The sequence below is a fragment of the Pithys albifrons genome, chromosome Z (assembly GCF_047495875.1).
Source record: "Pithys albifrons albifrons isolate INPA30051 chromosome Z, PitAlb_v1, whole genome shotgun sequence".
NCBI lineage: Eukaryota > Metazoa > Chordata > Aves > Passeriformes > Thamnophilidae > Pithys > Pithys albifrons.
Window position 1 is genome coordinate 49953493 of NC_092497.1, and position 26099 is coordinate 49979591.

Consider the following 26099-nt stretch of genomic DNA (forward strand, 5'->3'; position numbering starts at 1 on the left):
CCAAGGCTGTGGCTTGGGCCAAATGGCAGTAAGTCACTCTAGCAGCATATTGTCAACAGAAGTTCATTGTTAATTCCTGTTTGGCACTTCATACTGGTGACAATTCTCTGTCCCTTTCAGATTTCAGTTAAGTCAGACCACAAGTTCAGAGGTTATGGGAAACTGACCCACATGGTACCTTGTATTTTACTGGATACCAGGCAAGAAAAATCTTTCAGGAATTTAAAAGAAATCTTCAGATCTATCAAGATAAGTTACAAATGCCAATTTTCATCCCCCTGGTGAAAGAAATCCAGTGTTCCCATGCCAGTGCATGTCCAAATTTTACTACCTGTGCTCTTGCTTCCTGACACATTTGGATTGATCATGGGGCTGCTCCTAAGTCTTTGAATGCATTCATTTGATTGCAGAATGAGATCCAGGGAGCACAGGAGAATAAGCAAATGCTTACAATAAAATAAAAATTACAAACCTTGTGTGCATAAATTCAGCATTCTTTGAAAGATACAAAGTTATTTTTCAGCTCAAGAGGTGTCACTAAGAAAGATGTATCATGTACAATAATTAAGGGAACATTAAGAAAGGCTGCATATGGGAAAAGCCTGGCATTAGGTAATCAAATGGAAACTGCAAAAACAGCTTAACCAAAACAAATCTAGGTAAAGAGTTAGCAATCATAATATTCTGTTAAAAATATCAAAATTCAACAAGCAGGTTCATTATGTTGCCTCTGTTGCTGCTGCTGGAATATAAAAAGACCATGGATTGACCTTAGAGGAAGGAAGTGTGTGTACAATTCCAAGAACCCTAGATACATACCAATTTTGAGAAGAAAGCCATTGAACCTGTTATCTACTACCAAGTGCTACCTTTGCTATAACATTTACATTTGCAATTTTTATTGCCTGTATTCAGAGTGACGAATGGCAAACTTCAGTACAATTTTACTGCCTTGGATAACCTTATGGACCGCCTGTGGGAAAATAAGCTAATTCCAGGTAAGTGCATCTCCCTGCCTTCACAGCTTGGTATATCTGTTTGCACATGCTGTAGAACTGTTAGAAAATTCTTAGAGAGATTTTCCAAAGCTGGTTTTGATAAATATTCATTATTTGCCTACTTGCCTTTACCACATGTCCAAATGTAAACAGTGTGAGCAAAGCAGTATTACAGCAAATAAAGCAACACAGATGGTTTCACATTGCTTTTGAAGGCAGTTTCAGGTGTATGAATTTGCAAATGAGATCTCTTGAAGAGAAGAAAACTTTGTACCCATTGACATGTACCTAAAAGGGCCAGAGAAGCAGATACGCAAAGTATAACCTCCCATGAATTTCTGCAAGTTTTCTCTGAGCCCTGCATTTATATTGGCAGATTTTAGTATTGAGTACTATAGTCACTGACAAATAGCAAATGTGATCAACCTCAAATCTGAAATATTTCTGGTGGTAACATGAAAAGCAGGAAAGAAAGCCCATCTGATGCTTCTTTATTAGTAAGTTTGCTTCAGATAATGTGATAACGCCTTCATTAATCAAAATGAGATAGCATTCACAGAAAAAGGAGGCCAATTCCATATGTCTTTTTTAGGATTTGAATTGATGGGGAATCCAACAGGCTGTTCGTTAGATTTTGAAGATAAAGAACAGGTAGTAAAATGGAGAAACTTAATTGCAGTTCTGGCCAGCAGATACATAGGTAAGTTAAAAAATGAAAAAAAAAGCTTGATCTTTTTCTGTTTTCATTCTTTCTAGCTACTTCAGAAAGTTCTCGGTGTGTTGTGATCAGTTGCAAGACTCTGGATTTCAGCATAGAACTGGGAAATAAAAAGCCAGACCAGACCATGGGATAGTAGCCCCATTTTTTCTGATCCATGACCAACATCCAGACTGAATAGTGTGTTTTTGGTAGCATGTTTGGCCTGCCTCTTAACGACTGACTTTTAACTTAATTTACGTTGTTGTGGTTGTAAACCGCTGGCTTGCACTAGGACACAATAACCTGAATGCTTCCCACATGCCAGCTTCAAATATTTCTAATGAGACAGAAGTCTCAACCTCAGTTAAGGGTAGATGAATGTCCTAGGCACAGGTCTGGAATTCATCCCCTCCCAACTTTCATCGTTTTCAGATATTGCTGTATTTCATCAAAAATGAGGGATAATTTTGAAAAAACCGAATCACATTTCCCTTGTTAAAAGTAATGAGGGAAATCGTGTAATTGTAGTTCTGGGTGCTACATCTCACCGGCAGCCCTAATTGATAAGATTGTCAGGATCAGTGGTAGTATTGTCTGAATATATCGTTCACTGATAAACAAGATCTTTCCTGCAGATAGGTATGGATTGGAGCATGTTGCTAAATGGAATTTTGAAACATGGAATGAACCAGACCACCACGACTTTGACAATGTGTCTATGACAGTGAAAGGTGAGCATGTTTTGAAGCACTTACTTTGTGGTAAAGTTAGACAGGTATGTGGGGTGAGTGAAGGAGGGACAGAGAGATAGGATATATACTGCAAAGAAGGCAGACAGGAGTGATAAGGATTGTGTCAGGTACACCTAGTCTTTTTTCTAAGGCTGTGTTACTGACTACACTTTATTCCCTGCTTGGAAATAAATATATATACCGGGAAAATGAAATAGCAGAAGATGCATTAATTATAATTAAGTTCGTTAGTTAGTTGTAAGGTACTGTTATTGGGAGTGAGGAGTTGAAGGATGGAGTGGAGGAAAACTCTCCATTGACAGTTGCAGGGTTTAGGAACTGTCCATACAAGACCTTTGGAAGAATTTTGTGAATGCAGCTGGAGTTTTGATGTCTTCTTTTGTTGTCAGTGCATAGGAAAGGATAGCCACAGTTTTTGAGGTCTTCCCAGTAAATCAAATTATCTCTTTGTAGTTTTAGATCTAGTTTTTGGTTTGAGTTACCATCTTTGATATATACATCTACTTGGACCTCAGGGTTTCTCAACTATTATGATGCTTGCTCAGAAGGATTAAGAGCAGCCAGTCCTTTGCTGAAATTTGGAGGGCCAGGGGATTCTTTCCACCCCTTACCCAAGTCACCCATATGCTGGAGTCTTCTGTGTCATTGCTCCAATGGGACCAACTTCTTCACAGGGGAGGCTGGTGTAAGGCTGGACTACATTTCTCTCCATAAGAAGGTCAGTCCAAGATTTCAGTTTGAAGTCAATTTTTCAATCAAAGTTGCATTTTATTCTGTTTTATGAAGTTATGATGAGTGTCCAGCCTATGTCAGGAAGCACACCTTACCTACTCGTACAAAATTTTCAAGATGTTGAGTTACAAGACTGCACTCAAAGCAAATCTGCCTTTGTCTACTGCCCAGGGGGAAGTGACTTCTCTACTTCTTTTCCATTTTATACTCTGGAAGGAGGTCATGCAAACAGCACATGCTGTAGTGAATGTGGTAAAATTACTAATATTGTCTGGTGTACAGCTCCTCAGGGACTCAGGAACACATTTTCAGAATATATTTATGTCTGTATGTTTACTACTGTTTGCTCGTTTTCACTAAACAGTTATGAAATATTGTTGCAGGGAGGTGGGAGTTCTCTCAACATCTTGCAACAAGAAGTAGAAGCAGTTCAACAAATTCAGAAGCTGTTTCCAAATTTTTCTTCTGTTGCAATATATAATGATGAAGCAGATCCAATGGTTGGATGGTCCATTCCGCAACTCTGGCGAGCAGATGTGACATATGCAGCTATGGTTGTAAAGGTATCAGTTCATTGGCAGTCTTGTCACAGTAAAGTCTCCTGATGTGTTAATGCAGTAGCTAAAGAAGACTTAACAGTTAATTTTTAAGCAGTTACTCAAACTACGAGATCCTAAAAGAGGAGAATTTCTTATTGATACAGTTGAGGTTTCCCTGAATAGTTTGTTTTTAGTAGCTTGATTTAGTTTGTATGTTTTCTTCATCTTTCCTGAAAAAAAAACCCAACAAAACAACCCAAAACCAAACTGGGAACCAGTCAGAGGAGTGCTAGAGAGAGAACTGCGTTAGAGAACTGAGTTGGACAACGTGTGAGGTACTGTGCACAGTTGCCCAGTTAGATCCACCTGGTAAGACTACACCCACATACTGTTTCCATGATCTAATACCGCTGCTCTGATCTCACTACTGCTAGTTGTCACCTCACATGTGAGACATTATTTCCCACTTCATAAGTTTATCTCATCAAGAGACAACAGGTGTAAGTAAAAAGTCCCTTAAGTTCTCAGCGTAAGCCCATTCTCTAGTTTTGGATAATGACTGTGCACATAGGTCTTAATTACTGCTAGTAATTACTGATGTTGATCAGAAAAGCAGAAGGAGAAGAGAACACTCAACATGCCTGCCTCTGCAATATTTGTATCCTGGCCAGAAGAAGCTCAGCTCTTCCCCTGCATAGCAATAGTTTCCTCTGCATGCTTGGTGCTTTGTGAGCCACTACTTTATACAGCATATGGGATCCAAGTACTTCTGTGCAAAGTAATAATTCCCAAACACAGGAGCACATATATCACCCAGAAAAAAGATATGTCCTATCAACTGCTCCCATGGAGACAGAGGCTTCTGGTTCCTTTAGGCTGCATACACAAGCCATCTTCTTCAAGGCAACAAGTTACCGACTGCATTGCAGAGAGTTTGCGAGAACAACTGTTTATAGTGACATGGTGATTTGAAGGGCGAAAAACAGACACATCCAATGGAAAGTTAACACTTGGGTAGAATCTGAAGCCCTGTGTTCCTTCATGGACACAATTGTGAGACTGTTCAGTTGTCGAACTTCTGAAGTTCTGTTTGATTCCAATACCCAGGCACAATCTGATAAACAGAGAGCTTGGGAATACTGACATTTTGCAAGAAAGCAGGACAGGAACCAGTGAAATACCATGAGAATTAATTCCAAGTTAGTTCCAAGTGGGAGAAATGACTCATTGAGAAACCAATTCCAGCTCCCAGATGCGGGTATAGTGAGTACCAACTAATTCCAGATTTGGAAAACCATTTAGATTTAATTCAGATAATTAAGGTAAATGCAGGTTATTAAGTAAATACTCAAGACAGAGGAGCATCATTTGTAGTGCAGTAGACAAGGAAATATGTTAGTTATTTATGCAGAGTACTAGTAATAGTTATTTCAGACACTTCTTACCAGCAAAATTATGTAGACACTTCAAATGTTATAGTGATTAATATATCATCTAAAGTATAGTTTCTCCAAGAGCTGTGATGAACAATTTTGTTCTTCAAACTTTCTAAAAGGCAAAGTTGCAGTTCTTTTCAGTACGCTGTAAAGATTTTAAAAAAATGCAGACACTGTGTGTTGGATTTTCTCCAGCGTGAAGGTTCATTTTCTTTCTGACTTTGCAGGTAATCATCCAGCACCAAAACCTGCTCATTTCCAAATCCAACAACACCATCAACTACACATTGCTGAGTAATGACAATGCCTTCTTAAGCTACTACCCTCATTACTTCACACAGCGGACTCTGACAGCACGTTTTCAGATGAACAACACAAAGCCACCTCATGTCCAGATGGTGCGGAAACCAGTGCTGACTGTCATGGGCTTGCTTGCACTGCAAGGTATAGTAACCCCTGATTAAAAAGCACATCCTACCCAAAAGCTTCCTGCCCAAGAGAGATTGTTCCAGCTATCTCACCATTCATAAAAACAGAATTTCTCCTACCCTCTGATAACCAGCTGTGCTAAGAAAATGAAACTTCATTTCCTCAGAGAAATTAATAGCGCAGAAAATTTCCTGACAGTCCGTTATCCATCTGATTGAACTTAGTGCTGTGTTTCTACTCTCTATGTGCCAACCACTACTTTTTTGTTGACTGATACTTGCCTCTTGTAATGCAAGGGATACATCCCATCAGGCTGCAAATGACTTTAAGAAATCGCTACAGCTGGAAGACTCATGCAGCATACTAAAGGAAGTACCTAGTTCTCTGTCACATGTTTGCATGTTGCTAACTGAACTGATAAGCATAAGAACTGCTGTAATGTATGCATACTCTGCTGTTGACAAATAAACCTGAGTGGTAAAATAAGGTAGAACATAGCTCAACCTGTGCTGTGTGCTTTGACCCTTCCTGTATCAGAAGCTGATGGAGGACTGACTGACAGTGATGCTTACAGAGTTGTCACATTTTTTAAAGGAGAAAAGCAGATTTTTGGAGAAGTGAAGAGCAGTGGAGCTGAAAGCACTCAAAACAGCACAATTGGTGTACTGGCATCTGTGCACACCCCAAGTGAGATGCAGCCCTCAGACAGCTGGCAAGCTACTTTACTGATGTATTCAAGTGAGGATAACAGGACTTTATCCAACATCAGCACCATCAGAGTGAATGCCACCCACTTCCCCAGTCTTACAGGTAAACAAATATCAGCAGTTCACATAGCTGATCTTCAGGATAGAACATCTGCTGATACACTTCTGTTTAGCTGCCTTTCATTGCAAGAGTGACTTTCATTTTCTACCTTTCTCATCTTTTGGGCACTCCTAGATATTCTGAAGTACTATGGTGTTCTTCTAGGAAAAGTTCCTTGACACTGCCTTTAATGGCAGCTGCCAAATGCTACTTTTTGGAAAGCTGTTAATCTCAGTGCCCATGGCTGGATATTGCCACAGAACAATTCCCTTAATGAGATGACTCCAAGACAGCCAACATGACCATATGATCACACAGCTGATGAAGTTGCCCAACAAATATGTGCAGCAGCTGTGCGAAAAGAGGATTTCAATTCTGGTTATGGAAGTAATAGCTTGAAGTTTAAACTTGGCAAATGTAAACTGTAGACCTTTTAAGAGTGATTGCCATGGGATTTTCCAGTGGATGCCAGGCTCCAAAGTGCTGAAATCACTTTTGAGAAGGTAGACTTACACTCCTGTTAATTTGTTCTTGTTAATCTTTAAATCCAAGTAAAGAGTTTGTTCTCTTTCATTTGTGTTCCTAAAGACCTGGTCTATGTGACATATTACCTGGATAACAACCAAACCAATCCCTACCTGAAGTGGAAAAACCTAGGAAGCCCTGACTTTCCTTCTCCAGAACAGTTCCAGCAAATAAGGGGTGCTGAGGTATGACTGTGTTTTGACTTAAAGTGTTGTATGGGTGAGGTGCTTGTGGAAAAGACAAAAAATCAGTCCAGGCAGTCAGAATTCCCTTAGCCTAAAGTCAAGCACTTCTTATATACACACAAAAATGCTTGCAGTCATGCAGAGAAATTTAGTTGGTACACAACTGATGCCTTTGTGTTTATGTTATACAAGAGACTAACTGTAGATGACCAACTTCTTTGCCACTGGCCCGCCCATAAACTGAGGAGTCACAGTTGCTCCTGGGGAAGTTCCTCTTTCTCTCTGAAACTTCAGTGAGCTTTGAGACCCTTCTGTCTTCCAAAATAAGTCACATGACCCTGTGTATATCACAGAAGGGCCAAATTGCTGCATTAGAGTTGAAAAGAACCACCTCAATAATAAGAAAACAAACAGCTCCCTGAAATGTGAAGTTTCCTCTCGTTCTCACTAGTACTGAATGCACTGCAGAGGCAAATAAGGAGTAAGTCCTCTCTGAGAACTCCTCTCCTCCTTACAGATAAAAGCCATGTGGAGATTACTTACTGTGTGTGAGAATATGTAAGCAGCCTGTCACTTCAGCTCCCTCTCCTATGGTTTCCCTATGCATTCAGAAACACTGGTTAAAATAACGGAGGCCACATTTATGACCTTCAGGACCCACGGACAGTAGTCGCTTTCTAAATTTGGTATACAATATTATGTCTTCTCTTCCCAGTTACCATAAATGACTGTCACTAAGGAGCCATCAGCTCTTCTTTTAAAAGGGCAGCAGCAAGGTTTTAGGTGCTCTTCTCCCTTGGGTGAAACTTCATCCTCAGAGACCAGCTTTGTGTCTGTTGTAGCTAGCAACAGCTTTCTCTGCACACTGTGAAGAGACAGGGAGATGGTTTGTAAAGACCTCTAGCCTAAAAGGCATCCATGGGAGACTACTAAAAGTGACAGAGTGTGTCTAAAGGGCATTTGTGATCCACCAGTTTGTGAGATGGACAAACACTCTTGTTTCCTGAAGAGCTGGAAAACAGGTGAGATAGAAAAGTTTCCAAGCCTGCAGAACTTCAGTGGCTGCAAGCCATTTAGCAACACCAACTCTGTTGGAAATTTGAAGTCCCAAAGTAAATACACAGGCACTTTACACTGATTTAACAGTTGGCATTTAGGTGCTACAATGAAAGATGGTTCACAACACTACTCTTTGGCTCCACAGGACCCACTGACAACAGGCCCATTCCCATTTCCTGAAGGTGGCATCCTGACACTGAAGCAGGACTTACCCATTCCCTCAGTCTTTCTTGTCCACATTTGTGCAAGACCCAGATCTGCTCCAGGTCAAGTATGTGTTGTATTCTCCTGTCAGACTCACCAAAAGAGAAAATTCTTCCTGCTTTACATCCTACTAGGGCAAGTCAGACTAACATTTGAGTCAACTATTTGTTAAAAGACCATTCTTCTTTCCTTTGATGAGAAGGTTCTCCAAGGTATAATTCAAGATAAAGCATTACACAGCAAGTGATAGGAGCCATCACTGAGACAAATGGAAGTTTATCCATGGTGGGAAAATAATAATGCAGAACTAAAAAGTGCAGTATCATTTTAAAAATAACAAGATATGCTACCAGCCTTGACAGCAGCTCTACAGTTAATAATTGATAATTAAAGATAAAATGGAATTGTGACTGTCATAATTAGACATCTGTATCTGTTCATTCAGTTCCACACATGTTCATGATGGTGCCTAGAGCCTCTGAGCATCCTCTGCAAGGTTGATGGGTGGGAGACATAGGCTACAAAGCCACAGAGCCAGAAATTTTGTTTTTTCACCTGATCTAAATGGAAAAAAATCAAAGCAAATTATTAGTAAGGAAGAATGAACACAGAAATCTGAACTGGCTGACTGGTTTGTACAGGTTTTCTTACAAGTGTGTATGTTTTTTGACAGGTAACTGGTGTTCGTTTGATCCCTCTCACAAAGGGGCAGGTCACTGTGCTGTGGGATGATGACTCTGTAAATTCAAAGTAAGTAGCTTTTAAAATAGAATAGTTACAAATGAGTTGCTGACCCATTACTGCCTAAATTGTTGCCAGTCATACCAAGTGAAACAAGTTCACAATTTAATGAATAATTGCTCCTTGAGGGATGTTACAGTGCATTTATCTGACAAAATTAACCGTAGGACCTACATGCACTAACTGTGGAGAGCAACCCTGACTAATTTGCTGCCTAGCCAAAGGAATCTTCCTGTTGCTCACAAGCATTCAATGGCATTCTGAGGGACTTGCCTTCAGCATAGCAGACAGGAAGATCCATGGTAAAAATTACATTATTGGCAGATGCCTAGCTGGGATCTTGCACGTCTCCGTAAGGGATATGAACTGGAAGAGAAGTCCTCCAGTTCCTTGCTTCAGCAAGCTATACTGGACTGGGAACTCTCTGTAGGTGAACTGTCAGAGGTGATCCAGTGTATCACTGGACTGCCTCAGGAAGCACTGACTTAGCTCCTTTTCAAGCCTGTCTTCCTAGACTCTGCAGCCTTGATAACCATTGTTTGGGAGTAAAAGATGCTGCACATACCCAGTGGAGTGAGTCAGCCTGGGTGTTCTTCTGTGGGCTGTTGGAGCCCTGGTTATTTGTAATACTGACATTTCATGCCATCCTGCATTTGGTAGGAATTAATCAACTGACTATTTGCTGGTTTTGTCCTTCTTCTTGAAATGGCCCCAAGACTAGTATTTGATTGCTCAACACAGTATCAGTTGTATTTACTGAGCTGTTCGATTTTCTTTCTAAGGTGTATAAAGACATATGAAGTGGAATTCTCATCAGATGGAAAAGCATACCGGCGGATTAATGCCAAAAACACAATATTCACTCTCTTTGTCTACAGTCCAGGTATGGCAAGAATATGCATATTAGGTTATCTGTCATATTGATATTGCCACTCATGTATGTGTGAAGCATTGTTTAGTAACTACTGAAGGTACGTAACTGTCTGGTAACATACACTTACAACACAAGTAAGAGCACATCGCTTTGCTTAGGACCACATTCTCAGTGAGAGCTTTATTCTCAAGGACAAACACCTATTGACAAATAGTCATGAGGACATTATTAGTAGTACTGCCCTGGATAAATTCCTTGTTAGAGAAGACGAAGTCACCCAGCTGCAGGCCTGGGAAGGCCCCTGAAAGGCTAAGCAGCCCCTTTTGTAGCAGATGTTGAAACATGCAAAAATGACAATAAAAAAAAGTAGCTCCACATGACCACATCTTGGTGTTGTGCTTTTGAGAGTAAGACTCACAGCAAGGCAAGTCTGAGGTTCAGTCCCACAGGTACTGGCCTTTGCCTTTGCCAAAATCTGTACAGTGCTCTTGGAGTAGGGCAGTAGGAACAAACTGCCTTGGTAACACTTGTGTACTTCTGAGCCTTGAGACCTTAGACTGCCTAAGGATATAGCATCAACACACAAATAAGGGAGAGGTCACGCCCACCTCCCCATGGAGGGTGGTTTGTCTTGCATTTACTGTGTTCTAATCTGCTGCAGTGGAAGGTGACTATTCTGCTTTCATGGTCACAGGTTTCTTTTATGTCTTGGCAATCTTAAGCTATTGAGATGCTCCACTGTAAGAACAGAAGAGATCATCCTGTAAGAAAGTTTGTCTGACTGTCTGAACACCAAGACAAGGAGTCTCACCTTTCTTTGCTGTTTCCTAGAGCTTTCTTCTTAGCCCTGACAAGCCGCTTAAGTTGTAAAAGTTTCACATTAGAGGGCAGTGAATTTCATCTTTGTCAAGGCAAAGCTTGTGCCAGAATATGTGGTTATTTCTCCTCAAGTCCAGCCAACATGCAATAGGAGTCTACCCAGATGAAACACTCAAGTGAAAGAAAATAGTGTTGTTTTATTTGGATATTTTTTGTTGTCTTGTGTTTTTTAAACGAATGTGATCTAGTCTGCACATGACTGTCCAACAGGTAGTGATAATAAACACTGATGAGAGCTGTGTGTAACACAGACAGACCTCACCTCATAGTGATACTAATAAAGAGCAATTTAGAGATGTTTTTACCAGAAACACTAGCTCATCTTAGCCCAAAAAAATCTTAACATGAGCGGTGGCTGCATAATAAAGTTAAGAGCTATTATTGCAGTGTAAAGTCTACACAGGTAAGCAAAGACTGTAAATCATGGCTAAGACAAATCTCTGAAATAAGTATTCATTATTATACTATAATATAACATACCAATTTTAAGTTTGTTTCAAAAACAACGACAAAAAAAGAAAAGACTGTTCAAAAAAATCTCACATCTCATCAGCCTTTATTGCTAGGTACTTCCACTTCATCCATTACTTCTAGTATCCTTTTTCTTTTTGAAAAAAAACCTACTAAAGCACACATAAAAATGAAGTAAATAAACCCCAAATTGCTTGTGGGGTCAAAGACTCTACTAGGGAAAGCTGTATTCTTTGAACTGGATTAAGGATGAAAACCTGCAGAACCACAGAACATCAACTCACCTACCTTTAAAGTAAGTGTGCTTCCTGAGTTGAGCAGAGGGTTTTCAGTCAGTCTGCATGGTTCTTGTTCTGCTTCTTTGTTGAGCCGGTCCCCGGATAACCTGTTTGAAAGGCACAATTCAGGCAGAAAAGTAAGTCAGAAAAACAACAGAAATTACTAGTTCTGTGTTGCAGAAGATGTCGTAGTCTTCTTCCAAAGGGACTGCTGATAAAGCAGTCCTGTGGCTGTACTTGCAAATCCTTATGAGGAGAGAGGATGTCCTTGGTGCAACAAGATAAAAAATCAGTACTTCATCATGAGGAATTTATAATAATTTTTAGTTAGACACACATAGACACATTTACACAGAGTGCAGAACTGATTTCCCCAGTCCATTCCACAAACCTGCATTCTATAGAAGTAGTGCCTGCTTCACACCGTCCAGGTACCACAGATGTTGCATTTCACAGTGATATTGCTAACCTTTTCATTTGCAGAAAGCTCCGTCTCCGGCTTTTACAGAGTGCGTGCCATTGACTACTGGGGGAAGGCAGGCCTGTTCTCTGCTCCCATGGGGTATGTTGAAGCTTCCAAGTGACTCTGAAGAGTGGTGTCTGGCTTGGTGGCAGAGTGGTGTATGTTCCCTACAAATGACAACTCCCCAGAAAAATAAACTCCTCCCTGGATGAGGAGGGAGTATGGAAAGGACCTGATAAAGCAAATTAAGAATGCAAGTTAGAAGCAACTCCCCCTATTAACTCTTCACAGCACTGAAAAACATCATTATCAAACAGCTACAAGTGACAACCTAACTGGTAAGAGGCTGACATAGGAGTGGGATTCAGCTTGTTGACTAGGAATTATGGGAATAAATATTTATTATTCCCTCTTTTACACTGAGCTAAATGGCCAGGACAAGCAAAGATTTATAGAGGTCACAAAATGCAGCAGGAACTGGACCATTGTTTCACTGTGTGGGTTAGGATGGCAGCAGAGGCACAGGAGGACCTGTCTGAGAGTAAACTGCCTGCCTTATCTGCCGGGCTGTCTTGACATAATGGTTTGATGGAAAAGTCCACAGCAACCAAGCACATCCAAAGCATGAAGTGAAGGATGCCTTCTTCCCTGCTGGTTATTCAGAGAGGGTTATTTCAGGGCACTTGCCACATCTTCAGGTGTATGAAATTTTTCACTCTTTCACAGAGGGGTTTGCACCCAGCTCTCTCACCATTTTGTGACTGTTACTTGGATGCCAGAGCTACTTCCTGTAGGCAGCGGAAGGGGTAGCAGCTCATCCTGAAAAGGGAGGAAGGCACAGAAAGCCCTAGCTTTTAAACTTCCCTGCCTTTTCTGTTTTCTAGTTTTGCCCAATTTGCCTGTTTGCCTGATGGCCATCAGTGGCTGCCTCTTTGTGGTGGAGGCTCTAACCCTGAAAGTCCCTCTTCCACTCCACTGTTGTCACCTAGCCTGGCAATCCTGCAGCTCTCGTAGCTAAGGTCTCCCCTCAGCATGCATTGCCTCTCAGACTGTAAGTGACTGCTCAGTTTTCACTGGTCAGGAGAAAGCTGAAACCCCAGTTAGGGCCTCTTGTGTGTTCACAGTACAGGAGAGCACACTCTTGAATGCAATGGGGCTGCTGCTCACAACCCTTAGAAAATTAATTGAGAGCAGTTTGAGATCCTGTGCTTTGCAGAGCACATGCACGAGAGTGTCTTAGCCCTAGATCACAGGCTACGGAACACCACCGGCTGTGCCTGCAGCCCCCAAGCACTTTATGTAAACAACAAAGTTCCCTGAAATTACAGGGGTGTTTTTTTACTCTCCTCCTTTCACAACTGGCACAGTTTGAGCTGTGTCTTTAAAAGGCTTGTATAGAGAAGGATAATGCCAGTGAAAACAGCTGGAGTGTTTTCCATAAGAGGAGTGACTTTGTCACACAAACAAATCCCCTACTGCTCTCTTTGCTGACATCAGCCACCTCACCAGCATATCAACAAAGACTACATATTTGATGAAACATTCAGGTCTCAGGCAAAAAAAAAACCGCAAAAAAACAAATTTACACCATAGGAGAGAGCTGAATTACCTCAAATGCCCTCACTTTTACTATGGCACAGAAAAGAAGCATATACGAAAAATCAGTATATATGAGTTGTGGCCTTGTATCTCCTTACCTTCTGTTTACTCATTTGTGTGCTTATACTGAAAATTAGCCTTAAAAGATTCATTTTGTCACTGAATTCAGATGAAATCTTTCTTGACTCACCGAAGTGTGAATAAGGGGCACTTGTCACATCCTAATCCTAATTCTTTGTTGATAAGGCAGAACAGAAGAGAGCTATGGAGCCTACTGAAATGATAACCTTCTTAATTTCAGGAAAGTTACAGAGAAGTTCTACTTGGATGGAGATAGTAAAAATACGTTTTAAAGTTGTTGTAACTGCCCCTAAAGTGAAGAATCAGAACACACATTTAAATAAAATCTAGCAGTTAAGACATATTGTTTTGCTAGTATGAGGTGGAACAACAAAATTTATTTAGACAACTATTAAGTGTAAGGTCTTGTGAGATTTTGGTGTGTCTGATGCTGGGCAGGATACAGGAGCTTGAGAGGACAGTTTACCCTGTTAGGATGTCTGACTTGAGTAACCTGCTTTAAAATTTTCTCGTGCTGGCAGTCAGAATATATCAGTCTTTATCAAACAAAGGACTATGCACCAGCTAGAGGTGTTTGGAAAAAAAAAAGAAACACAGCTATTGTGAAGAGAACTGATTTTCTTATTCAGGGATGTAGAAGAAAATATATAGGTGTGCAAACCATGAAAAATAGAAGATTTCTTCTAAAAATCTTCTTGGCTGCTTTTGTATAAACTTACTTATTCCTTTAAGGAATGAACATGTATAAACAATTACAGAGAGAAAATAATTTGATATTGCCAGGCTTGAATGTATTTCAAAGTATAGAAGTTTTGGAATGCCGTCTTTTTTGTAATTTAATGTCTACAAAATCCCCCAGTATTTAATACTTGAAAGCTGAGTTTTCTGAAACCATCTGTTGCTGACTGTCTGATAGTGCTTCCAAAATTGCATGTTTAATTAATACCCACTGTTGCCAGGCAGTGATCAGCCCCCTATCACAGTTTGAGTTTTCAGAAGTGCCAGATGTTCATAGCACTAAATGTGAGTAGGAGGTGGTTCTGTAGTGTCAGAACCAAAGCAAGACTGCAGAGCAGTCAGGTATGACTCCTGCTGTCCCTAAATACAAATAATATCTTAACTACAACTGCAAGATGAGATTGTTTGCTTGCACTTCTAACAAAAGCTTCTGAGGCTATATAACAATTTTGCAACTATATAGCAATTTTGCAACTGAAAGAACCTTTCAGCTGTTTTATTTTGTCTTAATTGTGTACATGCTACCTTTGTTACTGTGTTTTATGCTACCCAATAAAACCAATTTTTACTCCTTCACATCAACTGTGTAAAAATACGATCTCATTATTTTGTTGTAGAAATTGCTTAGAACTCATGTGTCAACAACTAAATCTTGGGAATTAAAGACTGTTCTCAAGGATTGTGATGGTTTAACCTCAGCCAGCACCCAAGTACCACACAACTGCTCACTGCCACTACCAGCACAAGGTATAAAAGATACCTTGATTGGTGCATGTTCCAACGACGTGAAACTGAAGCATGAAAGGAACCTCTCCATAAAAATATTCAAGGCTTAAGTAGAAACCTAAGTGCATAGATTGCCTCAGTAACCACAGCCCAGGGAAAACTGGTAAAACTCAACATGGTATCATAGGGTGAGATCTTAGGAGTTGCAGTGCCCTTGCTGGGAGGAGGTTCACTGGTGTGTGAAGGACAATATCCTTGCAGGGTTTCTCCTGCTGTTGCACAGTCGTGGTCTTTCTGTCAGCACTAAAGGACTTTCTGAGGACAAAACAACAGTCCTTTTAATTCGTAAACATTTTTTTTCTTTTCAGTTGTTAGTGGAAAATTTGTACAGGACAAAGATTATGACTTGGGACCTATACACACTCTTAAAAAACAGGACTGCTTTTCATCAGCCAGCTCAAACAGCAGGCAGAAGGTTGTCTGCCTCTAGATATACCCTTAATGTTTCATGTTGAACTCAATGGCATTTCAAGAGAAATGTAAATCTTACCAGATGTCTGCCTGCCCTACCCTACCTCATCTTTCATATTTCCTGCAGTTATTGGAAAGAAATGGATATGAGCCAATGCTCATCTGTTTATTAACTCACCAGATTATACAGTGAGGGCCTGCTTGTGGTCCTGATGGGAATGTTGTTCCCCCAAGTACAAGTCAGATTCCTGGGGTGTGTGTAACTCCATGGTGTATATGCCCAGAATCACCACTATGTTCCTATGAGCCCAGAATCACCACTATGTTCTTATGAGCCTGGAGGCGTAAGCTTATGTGACTAGGGAGGGATTTCACTGCCTAACTCACCTGGACAGAATACACTGAGCGCCATAAGGATGCTAGAACTGTCTCCCATTACATGATCCTGCAAAAGCTGGCAGCCCATGGCCTGGACAGGGGCACTCTGTGCTGGGTTAGGAGCTGGCTGGAGGGTCGGGCCCAGAGTGTGCTGGTGAACAGAGCTGCATCCAGCTGGTGGCTGGTCACCAGTGGTGTTCCCCAGGGGTCAGTGTTGGGCCCAGCTTTGTTTAACATCTTTACTGATGATTTTTATGAGGGGATTGAGTCCATCATCAGCAAATTTGCTGATGACACCAAGCTGGGAGGGAGTGTAGACCTGCTGGAAGGCAGGAGAGCTCTGCAGAGGGATCTGGATAGACTTGAGAGATGGGCTGATTCCAGTGGGATGAAGTTCAACAAAGCCAAGTGCCAGGTCCTGCCCTTTGACCACAACAACCCCATGCAGCACTACAGGCTGGGCACAGTGGGTGGAGAGCAGCCAGGCAGAAAGGGACCTGGGGGTTTGGATTGACAGGAGATTGAGTATGAGCCAGCAGTGTGCCCAGGTGGCCAGGAAGGCCAATGGGATCCTATCCTGTATCAAAAATAGCGTGGCCAGCAGGACCAGGGCAGTGATCCTTCCCCTGTACTCTGTGTTGGTGAGGCCACACCTTGAGTATTGTGTTCAGTTCTGGGTCCCTAAGTTCAGGAAAGATATTGAGGTGCTGGAGCGGGTTTAGAGAAGAGCAACAAGGCTGGTGAAGGGACTTGAGCACAAGTCCTGTGAGAAGAGGCTGAAGGAGCTGAGGTTGTTTAGCCTGGAGAAGAGGAGTCTCAGGGGTGACCTCATCACTCTCATCATCATGGCTGGGTGAAGATTTGGGAAGGGCTCTCCCCACATGGGTGTGCCCTTCCAGCCTGCGCAGTGGGTTTTTTAGGTGAGGCAGAGCATGCACAGAACTGGCCCCACCCCTTGCTCTTATGGTTCATCAGCCAAAGCTGAGTGAGCTTGGACAGTGACAGTGAAGTCCTCAGGACTAGAACCTACAGCCCCTGGTATTCCTATGAGGTCTCCCATCCAAGTAATAACTGGTGTTGACCCTGCTGAGCTTCCGAGATCTCACGGGATTGAGTGTCAGATCTCAGGGTGGCATTTAACTGCCTACGACTACCTGAAAGGATGTTGTAGCCAGGTGAGGGTTGGTTTCTTCTCTCAGGCAACCAGCAGTAGAACAAGAAGGCACAGGCTTAAGCTCTGCCAGGGGAGGTTTAGGTTAGGTATCAAATAAATTCTTTCCAGAGAGAGTAATCAGGCATTGGAATGGCCTGCCCAGAGAGGTGGTGGATTCTGCATCCCTGAAGGTTTTTAAGTTGAGGCTGGATTTGGCACTCAGTGCCATGATCTAGTAATCACAGTGGTGTTGAATCAAGCGTTGGAGGTCTCTTCCAACCCAGTTCATTTTATGATTCTATTCTAACTCCTATATGCTCTGATCATGCAATTATTATAACCATAGATATTAGAAGTCCCACTTTTCTATGACTAGTACTGTTGGTCTGAATGTTTTATGTGCAAAAGCCAGGCTCCTTCAGCTACGAGTTAGTGTTGTCTAAGCAGTTGTGATCCAAGTCCTAAGTTCACAGATTCCAGCCCAGTATTTCCTCATGGGAGAGAAGTGCAAGTGGTGCACATTCAGTCAATGCACTGACCTTTAACTTAGTCCAGCGGAAAAGGCTGACACTTTTTCTACTCTAGTTTCTATCTATGTGAGCGTTTGTTAGCATTGTCTGCTACTGCTTCTCTGTTTCTGTACTGAGCAATATATGGTAGTTCACCATCTTGTTCCCTATGAGGGTAGCTTTCCCGAGACCTGAAGAACAAGGAACACCTTTATTTGAAGCTAGTTGAGACTCTTAGGAGTACTGTCTGGAAATCCTGGGAGAGACAAGCTTGATAGATTTGCCTGCATCCCTGGGATAATATCTCTGGTTTTCGAGAAGAGTCTTTGGTTACTGTGTTCCTTCCAACAGATGCAGAAGGTAATTATCAGTTACTATAGATGAAATTGTGCAAGCATCTTGCAGAAGCTGTAGAGCTCTGAAGGTCTTCATTTAACATCAGAATTGTGCCACACATCTTTTGAAAGCTCCAGGGGTAGGAGCTGTTCAGCTTGGTCTTACCTCCATGCTTGGTAAGCATAGCTTATAAAAATTTGTGTTGTTGACAAATTGCAGGGACTGGCAGAGTACTGGGGGCATGCTGGACTGGAAGATTTATTAATGGGAAATATTCAAAGTGAGTGTGATATTACTAAAAGTAGTGGGAAGCACATGTCAATAATAGTGGCTCGGGTTACCCTTTTTCTGCCTGGAGTTTTCAAGACACCATTCTCTTTGTTTATCTGTGAAATTCTTGGCCATACCTGTCTGTTCTATATCTTTCAGTTCTATACCTCTCAGATATTGAAAGATGGAAGGTGAAGGCAGTGTGGGGTAGATTACTGTTTATGCCATTAGAAATGCAAGTAACTGCTCATTTAACGTAATGTCCAGTGTTACTGAAAGGAACATCTGCTTTATTGCATTTGTGGTCCAGGGTCTAGCTTGAAATAATCAGTGCAAACTTCTGAGTATTCAGATGTACCAGAAGTAACTGTAAGGTATTACCAGGCAGCAAGGATCACAATGTCAGCCTTATCTCAAGTGTTGTTCCAGAGGGTTTTTTAGCTTCAGAATTGAGGTAGAAATGGTGGTAGAAGAGGTATGTTGTAAATGCCAGGGCCCTGCAGGCACTCACAAGCTTTTGCTGCTTTGTGGGGACCTCTGCCTACATCTTCTGCCCATAGTTCACAAACCTTGCTCAGCTCAGCCCAGGCCTATGTCCCCTTGGGAACCTTGCTGCAGGTAACTCTGCTTCAGACCTGCTCTCCTGTCCTGTTTGTGGCTGGACACTCCTCACTGGCATGTCTGTGCCTTGCTGCCCTTGCTTCCTAGCTGGACTTCTCAGTGAATCCCAAACCTGCCCTTTGACCTGTTTTTTTGTCTGATGATCACCATCCTTGCCCTGCTCCCCCTTCCTGTTGCTAGGGAGTGACACTGCCCCACCTGTGCTGGGAACACCCTTTGTTGCTGTCTCACTTCTCCCTGGTGGGCATCCTTGCTTCTGCTCCCAACCTGACAGCAGGTAATAAAAACCAGTCCCAAAGTTGTTTTTTTAAAAACATTTATTGATAAATGCTACATTATGTAATATTGTATTGCACACAGTTTACAGATCCCCCAATATTTTCATTTGTTTTTCAGGTCCTATGATGTTATTTTTTTATTAGCTGAGTGGCAACTTCAAGACCAAGAGGTCTGGTTTCTGTGCTTAAGGATAGGATCAGAAGTGTATTTTTAGCAGGCCCCTGCAAAGAAGAAAAAGTAAACTTTAGTCCTTTTAAGTAACTTTGCAAAGTGCTTTAACAGCCTTTTAGTCTTCAGTGAAGCTATAGCTACAACATTCCTAGAGTACTTCTGAATCACAGTACAAGATTAGAATGGGAAGTGCAAAAGATGTTTGCACTGCTCTGTGTCTATTGGCATAGACAATTGCTCTGTGTCTGTGTCGGGCAGCCTTTCCCAACTGGATGTGGGTTTTCAGTTTTCCTGAGCACCTAGCCACAAGCCTGCAAACTAGCTACAGGACATTGCTCTGCTACAGTGAGCAGTGCGGAGGGGTATGAGTCAGAGGTGCAGTCTTGGATGATGCGAGCACCTGCTTCATAGTGGAGGACTGACTGACACAAGGACATGCTGTTCAGAAGGTTTTAGCTGCTACTGCTTGTCCCACAATGTGGAACACATGTGTTACTGGCAGACTCCAGGCACAGCAGTGAGAAGGTGAAGGGTGTGGACACTCAACTGCCAACCAAGAGGAGCTTCTGCCTCCAGCATAGACCTAAAAAATTCTCTGCCTATCTCATGGACAGCATTTGAGCTAGATAAGCTTCCATACCTTCAGAAAAATGTTCTCAAAATAAGCTTTGGACATGATCTGTGTGCATGTATGTGACACAACTGCTGACTCCCACTACCAGCAGACACAGTCAGAAACACTGCTCAGAGCCCCTCATCCGTGCTATTCAGACCACCCAGGATGCAATTCATGCTCAAGCTAAGAAGAGTGAGGGTGCTTTTTCCTGAAGGCACCTTTTCCTTTCCTGAAGGGCACTGCATAGACCCATGGAAAGGTGCTGTTATCCAAATGGCCAAGAAAAGCATTTCCAAGTGCAGAAACACTGGGTTGTTACATCTGTTCCTGTCCTATCTAATAGAGTAAAAAACATGATCTTTTGGTAGTGTACCAGTTTCAACACACAGAATTCCTCTATGGGCAATCTCAATGCTGCAGAACCACCCTGCAACAGGCTCTTGCCCTTGCATGGACTTCCCTTTGTAGCTTTTTCTTATTAGATCTAACATTTAAAATAGGTTACTAAAAGAGTACAACTTAGTTTGCTGTGGTTCTGTCACATTAACACTCAGCGAGTTTGCTAATTAGCCCAAAGTACCTGACTGCAGCACGGGCTGGAACTGGCCAGACATGCAGATTTCTTCCTGCTTCTGGCGCACAATGCGCTGGATGGCTGGGGGCAGGCCACGGGGATTGCGGGAGAAGATCAGGGAATAGCCATCATCACAGGAGCCGTCTTCCTTCAGACTGCGGCAGGCATAGGTAATGGCATAGTTATCATAGTCAGTGTCAATCACCCAGTAGTTGTCCCCTGAAACATCAGAACACACGTTTGTCACAGTGGGCTAAACAGAGAGGAGGGGATCCTTCCACAGGGAAACACCTCGATTCAACAACGGCAGGGATAGCTTCCCAGAGGATCTAATCTTACCTCCTACGTCCAGTTTATCTCCACACCATGAAATGAAGAACTGGGACAAACACAGGGAATCCTTAGGTCATTTTGTTCCCCATGACGCTCAGTGCATTTTTGACCTTTGTTTCTTAGGCTAGAAGTACTAGGAGGACTAGGATTTTCTAGGTTTTCAATGACAAAAAAATTCTCTTTATCTTGCTTGCTCAAGTGTGGTAGGAGCAAGGACATACAGATTAAATTTAGGACATGCATATTAAATTTTGGGTATACAGATTACATTTCCTATTCAGGAAGCCTCAGCAAAACATGCCTCCTGTTTTCCAGCCTTGCTTAACTAAGTTTCTTTTGGTGTGGCTTGCTTCCAGCACTGAGTGTACTTCTTTTGAATGCATTGGCAGGCCAGATCCTTTCAACTTCCACAGCTGGAGTCCCACAGCTCTGGGACACTCAGACAAAAAGGATGGGATTTTGCAGTGTGCATAGTTGAGGTTCAGCATGAGCAGTTTCTTTCTGCAAAGGGGATTTCAGTTTACAGCTCCATTTCTTTGAGTCCAGCTGTGTCTGTCTCAGGAGAACAGCCTTGCTGCTGGGAGTGCAAATGTGGGTCCTCAAGTCTCCTCCTGTTTGCTATGAGGAGTACAAGGGTTATTGACCTCAGCATTTTATAATGCCCACAGTGGGGGCCAGGAACTATGTTTCCCTATGTTCAACACCTCAGTTGGCTGTACAAAATCTGTGTGTGTGGCCGAGTGTCTCTAAACTGCAATTCCTGGTAGTGTATATGGTGTATAAGTGGGGTCTCTGTGGGCTCTCAATCCTGCCCCTTCTGTGCAGGTAAAATGCACCACTTTGTACAGCATTCCCCTGAAAAAAGGATGCTCTGTCTCCACTTGTAGCAGTCTGAGCTGAACTGTTTCTCTTGCTCACGTTTTCAAACACACATTTGGGCAGTCGTAAGCAGTTGCCCCACATCAGAGGGCTGGAGAAGTTCACTTACCACCACTGGAAAGGTAGCTGGCCAGTCCCTGGTAGGTCATGTACATTTTTGCTGGAGTGGTTGGGTCAGGTACTGTATACTGGGCAGCCATGTCAGCACAGATCACCCAAAAACTGCAATGAGATCGGTGAGATTCAAGGTAAAAGCTGGCATCATGTGAGCTTCAAATGGGTGTCCCTCACTCAAGACTTGGGCATAACTGCCTCAGGCACGGGCATGGCCTTTCTTAATGCAAGGTCAGTGTTTGTCATTAAGTAATGCAGATCTGACATAAACACACATCCCCCCATCACTGACAGTGCATTGCTGCTGTCTAGTTACTAACACTGCTGTAGTATTATTCTGTGCCTGGGACAGCACCTTGGCCCTCCTTCAGTTCAGCAGGATTTTTACCACCCATTTTTGTACATGCAGACAGTCATCAAGCAAAACAATGAACATGATTTCTTGGCTCCCCTGCTAGCAGCCTGCAGAGTGAGCTGACCTGCATTTGGGCACATTTGGGGTCATTCACTGTGTCCCCAGGCAGAGGCAGGGAGTTGGCTCTCCTCTCTTTAATGCTTCCTAGCACTACTGGCACAGGGATGTGTATTACAAGGGCAGTAATAATTACAGCCCCTCTATTAAACTAGTGAAAAGCCATCACACAACCTTTGAAAACCCTGTAGGTGCCCATTTCTTCCAATGCACTATTCTGGCTGGTATCTGTTTGCTTTGAGTAGTAACCACGGTTTAGCTTAGTTTGTCAAGCATTGCCTGGGTTTGTGAAACCACAGAAAAATCTTCATTCTCTTTCTTGGTCAGGCTGTGCTTCCCCTTTATTCTACCTTTGCAGGAATAAAATTCCCAGCAGCCTTGAGACCCCCTGCTTGGTTTCTGGAGTCCTTTCAGGAATATTCCCACTTCCACTGTGTGGCCTGCCTGCAAAGCTTCATTTGCCTCTTCCCAAAATCTCCTGAAGTGTTGTGCTATTAGGAATTCTGAGGTTCGTAGTCACCTGCTAGTGCTATCCTACTGGAAGCCCCAGATTTTCTTTTCTGCACTCAGAAAGCTATTTAATCCCTTTACATGCTGTAATTCCTTGTAGTAATCATGACCAACAGGCAAAACTCTTAAGCCTCTTGCCATCTGTTCGCTCGGGCATTGTAATGGCATCTCAAGGTTAACCACATATTTTCCTCAGAAATCTGTCCAACACTGTGCTGAGAGGTCTGTGAAAGTAATGATCACTTGCACTCCTCTATTTCCCCTGAGCCACTCAGGGAAACGAGAGCTGTCCTGCCCTTGCAGCCCTACAGCCTTAACTAGCTCACTCCCTTGTTGCAATACATTTGCTTAACCACTCCATCATGCAAGATTTGTATTAATTGTTGACTTTATGAAGTAATTTAGTGATGGATCCCAAACCTGAGCCAAGATGAGAACTAACCCAGGACTCAAAAGTGTCTAACCTCTAGCTTCTAATATCATACATTGCCTAGGCTTCTCTATTTGCTGAAGAAAACCCAGTTATGTTCTGTGCTCAGGATAGATCGCCATCACATCACCATGTCCCCCTCAACCAGTACCTCTTGGCAGCAGTAAGAGCTGAAAGTCAAGAGAGCTCACCCAAAAAGCTTCACTCGGCCTTTGGAAGATGCTGTCATTGTGCCGTCTTCCTCCACGGTGTATTCAGCAGAGATGTTGTCCTGGAGGAAAAGGCCTTCTGGATCCTTCTTGGCCAGGGCATACCATTTCCCTGCATACTAACATGAAAGTATATTAATATCTGAATTAATCACCATGCCCAGATCAGTACAAAATCAATTTTGTGATCATCGTGCCTTTCTAACTCTGTGTTGTCTGGACAGTGGAGAAAGTCTGAGTTTGGATGGGTATGCAGCACACAGGTCTTGTAGCACTCTCTGATGAACCCTTGCCTCTGTGCCAAAAGGAGTAGGTTTAGCAGCTCTGCAATGCTGTGTGCATGTACTAGTTGTCAAGTGAGACATTCCTGTCACAATGCCCCACACTGAAAGTTTCTCCCATCCTAAGACAACCTGCTGAGGGTCAGGCTGGTTCTTCCTTATTCCTGTTCAGGCATCTCCTCATCCTTGGAAGATGCCATCAACAATACCCAATTGGAGCCACAAAGACCTTAGCAGGCTGGCTGGAAACACTCTTTATGACTGCCAGGGGCCACAGCTGATCTCTGACAGTGAAAAGGGTCTGCCCAGCAAAGCGGAAAATGGTAATGATGTGCTCAATGACAAGGAGAGGATGTTTTGGGGAGAGTAGCAACAGAGAGAAATTGAATGAGATTAAGAGGAAGAAAATGTCTATGAAAGAATGTCTATGAAAGAAATGAGTCTCTGAAAATGTACAAGCAGTATCTAGCAAAATGAAAACAAGATCTGAACAGGTGACTGACAGACAGGAGACCCTTAAAAGTTAACATTACTCGTAAAATACTGAGAAAAGCAGAAGCTAGAGCTGTGTTAAATTTGATTCTCCAGTGAAGTTAATGAGATGTTTGGCAAGTTATGTGCTTAAGCCTGAAACAAGTTCATCGTTCCCAAATACAGAAGCCTGAGCAAAAGCTTTGACTTTTTAAAACTGGGATGTTCCCAAACCACTCCCCAGACATGGGTCCAGCAAAGCCAGTCTTGTACAGAGGAAGTGCTTGCCACATCCTAGCTGCATATGCGTGTGATGTTTGCTGAGCATTACTTAAAATAGGTATTGGCACACAAGTCTGGACCTTTCCAACAGCATGTTAGTCCTCACTTCCTTCTCAGAGGCCAGATAATGTGTTTAAATAAGAGTCAATGTTCAGGACACCAAACTAGTTATGATTTCAGTGTGCTATGACTCCCGAAACTTACTGATGCAAGTACCTCAGAGCGTATGTTTTGAGCTTTCTCCCTGATGTTGATCTAAATTGTTTCATTCATGAGACTGCTCAAAGCTGAAATTTGTTTCATGTGTTGAGCTAACAGAACATGACATCTAACAGAGTAACATTCCTGACTTTCAATCCCTCTTTTACCATAATATTCAGAAGGTTACACAGCACTGAGGAAAGCAAACTACAGGAACAGCATCTATAAGACAGCATACAAAAGAAGTTAACTTTTTGGTGAAGAACCTCTTTAGATTAACTTGACTCATAACCTGGAAAAACAGTTTGTATATAAAGTTTCTTCACATATACTATTGAAGTAACTGTAATTACCCTTTTTGGATCAAAATTGTCTTTCACAGAGAAAGACTCCACTGCACAGGTCTGAGCTAGGCTATCTTCAACAGTGGAGAAGATCGAGGCCAGAAAAACATACTGTGTGTATTTCATTCTGCAAGACAAAAGCAAACATGGAGTTTTATTTCATGCAGTAGTTGGAGGTAGCAAGTGCTATGCCTACAGATGCATTTCCCTCATTTTAAAATTAGTTTCTTTCCATACTGAGTAGACTACCAACTCCTTCACTGAGAAATTACTGAGTTATTGTGGTACCTAAATTCAGGAAAACTGAACATCAACAGCAATTATTTTGCAAGAGTATTTTGCTTGCCAGGAGTAATATTGCAGTTCACGGTATTCCTACATTATAATTGAAACCAGACTACAAATAAGGTTGGTAAGATTTGATAAAAATTGAAATGTTTTGAATTTTGTTTTCACAGGAAGGAAAATGTTCTGGTGAGCTCTGCTAAAGCATTGTAGGGTGTAAAATACACATTGGTATTGCCTGCCTTCCGATCATTCCTTCTGTAAACATGATGTATAATATTAATTTGCTAGAGGCTTGATCTGTCATTGCAGAACCACCACTAGGTGCCCTTGGCATTTTTTAGTCTCCTTGGGTATCCCAGCTCATCCATATCCCAGCATATTTCTCAGACTTTGGGAAGGGAGCATCTTCATGTTACATTCTTGCAAAGTATTTGACCCTGAATACCTGTCCTGATGCCAAGACAAAACTGTTACCTGAAACACCCATGCAGCTACTCTGTTCCTAGCTGCTGCCATGCAAGGTGCACTTCCCTGCTGCAATACATGCTAATCTGGTCCACCTCTGCTGAATAGAGACCTACCTGGTTGGGGTAGAGATGTTGGAGGTCCTTGAGACTACTCTGCTTCAGTCTTTGGGCTGCAGGTAGCCGGAGAGTTTTGTGTCAACTGCCCTCCAGCTGCCTTTAAATAA

At 42.3% G+C, this 26099-nt stretch overlaps 2 protein-coding genes across 5 annotated transcripts in view; one reads left to right on the forward strand and one right to left on the reverse strand.

The window, feature by feature from the left end:
• The window catches only part of IDUA (alpha-L-iduronidase), a 46740-nt gene extending 31674 nt beyond the window's left edge, over window positions 1-15066 (forward strand). For all 3 annotated transcript variants that reach the window (XM_071579842.1, XM_071579845.1, XM_071579844.1), the window contains 12 exons: window positions 916-998; window positions 1591-1698; window positions 2334-2429; window positions 2966-3168; window positions 3566-3745; window positions 5385-5601; window positions 6181-6396; window positions 6982-7103; window positions 8308-8433; window positions 9040-9116; window positions 9890-9990; window positions 12093-15066. In XM_071579842.1, coding sequence (XP_071435943.1) covers window positions 916-998; window positions 1591-1698; window positions 2334-2429; window positions 2966-3168; window positions 3566-3745; window positions 5385-5601; window positions 6181-6396; window positions 6982-7103; window positions 8308-8433; window positions 9040-9116; window positions 9890-9990; window positions 12093-12193 — 1630 coding nt within the window. In that variant the 3' untranslated portion in view covers window positions 12194-15066. The remainder of the gene's footprint in view (window positions 1-915; window positions 999-1590; window positions 1699-2333; window positions 2430-2965; window positions 3169-3565; window positions 3746-5384; window positions 5602-6180; window positions 6397-6981; window positions 7104-8307; window positions 8434-9039; window positions 9117-9889; window positions 9991-12092) is intronic.
• Window positions 15067-19253: 4187 nt separating this feature from the next.
• Window positions 19254-26099, reverse strand: LOC139684891 (purpurin). 2 transcript variants are annotated; one of them, XM_071581277.1, is made up of 6 exons: window positions 25990-26099; window positions 25130-25247; window positions 23524-23660; window positions 21916-22028; window positions 20601-20813; window positions 19254-19454 (listed from the first exon to the last, which is right to left on the reverse strand). In XM_071581277.1, exons 2-6 carry the CDS (start codon window positions 25244-25246, stop codon window positions 19444-19446), a joined length of 591 nt encoding a protein of 196 aa, XP_071437378.1. In that variant the 5' UTR covers window position 25247; window positions 25990-26099; the 3' UTR covers window positions 19254-19443. The 2 variants fall into 2 exon arrangements, with proteins under 2 accessions (XP_071437378.1, XP_071437377.1); XM_071581276.1 differs by having other exon boundaries at window positions 19362-20813.

Bases quoted from the DNA above. Each gene is read 5' to 3' on its own strand.
- LOC139684891 (XM_071581276.1), bottom strand. From the start codon at position 25,246: ATGAAATACACACAGTATGTTTTTCTGGCCTCGATCTTCTCCACTGTT. The intron at 23,661-25,129 runs GTAATTACAGTT...CTTTCATGTTAG, and splicing joins ACAATTTTGATCCAAAAAGG to TATGCAGGGAAATGGTATGC. The intron at 22,029-23,523 runs GTGAGCTCTCTT...ATCTCATTGCAG, and splicing joins GGCCGAGTGAAGCTTTTTGG to TTTTTGGGTGATCTGTGCTG.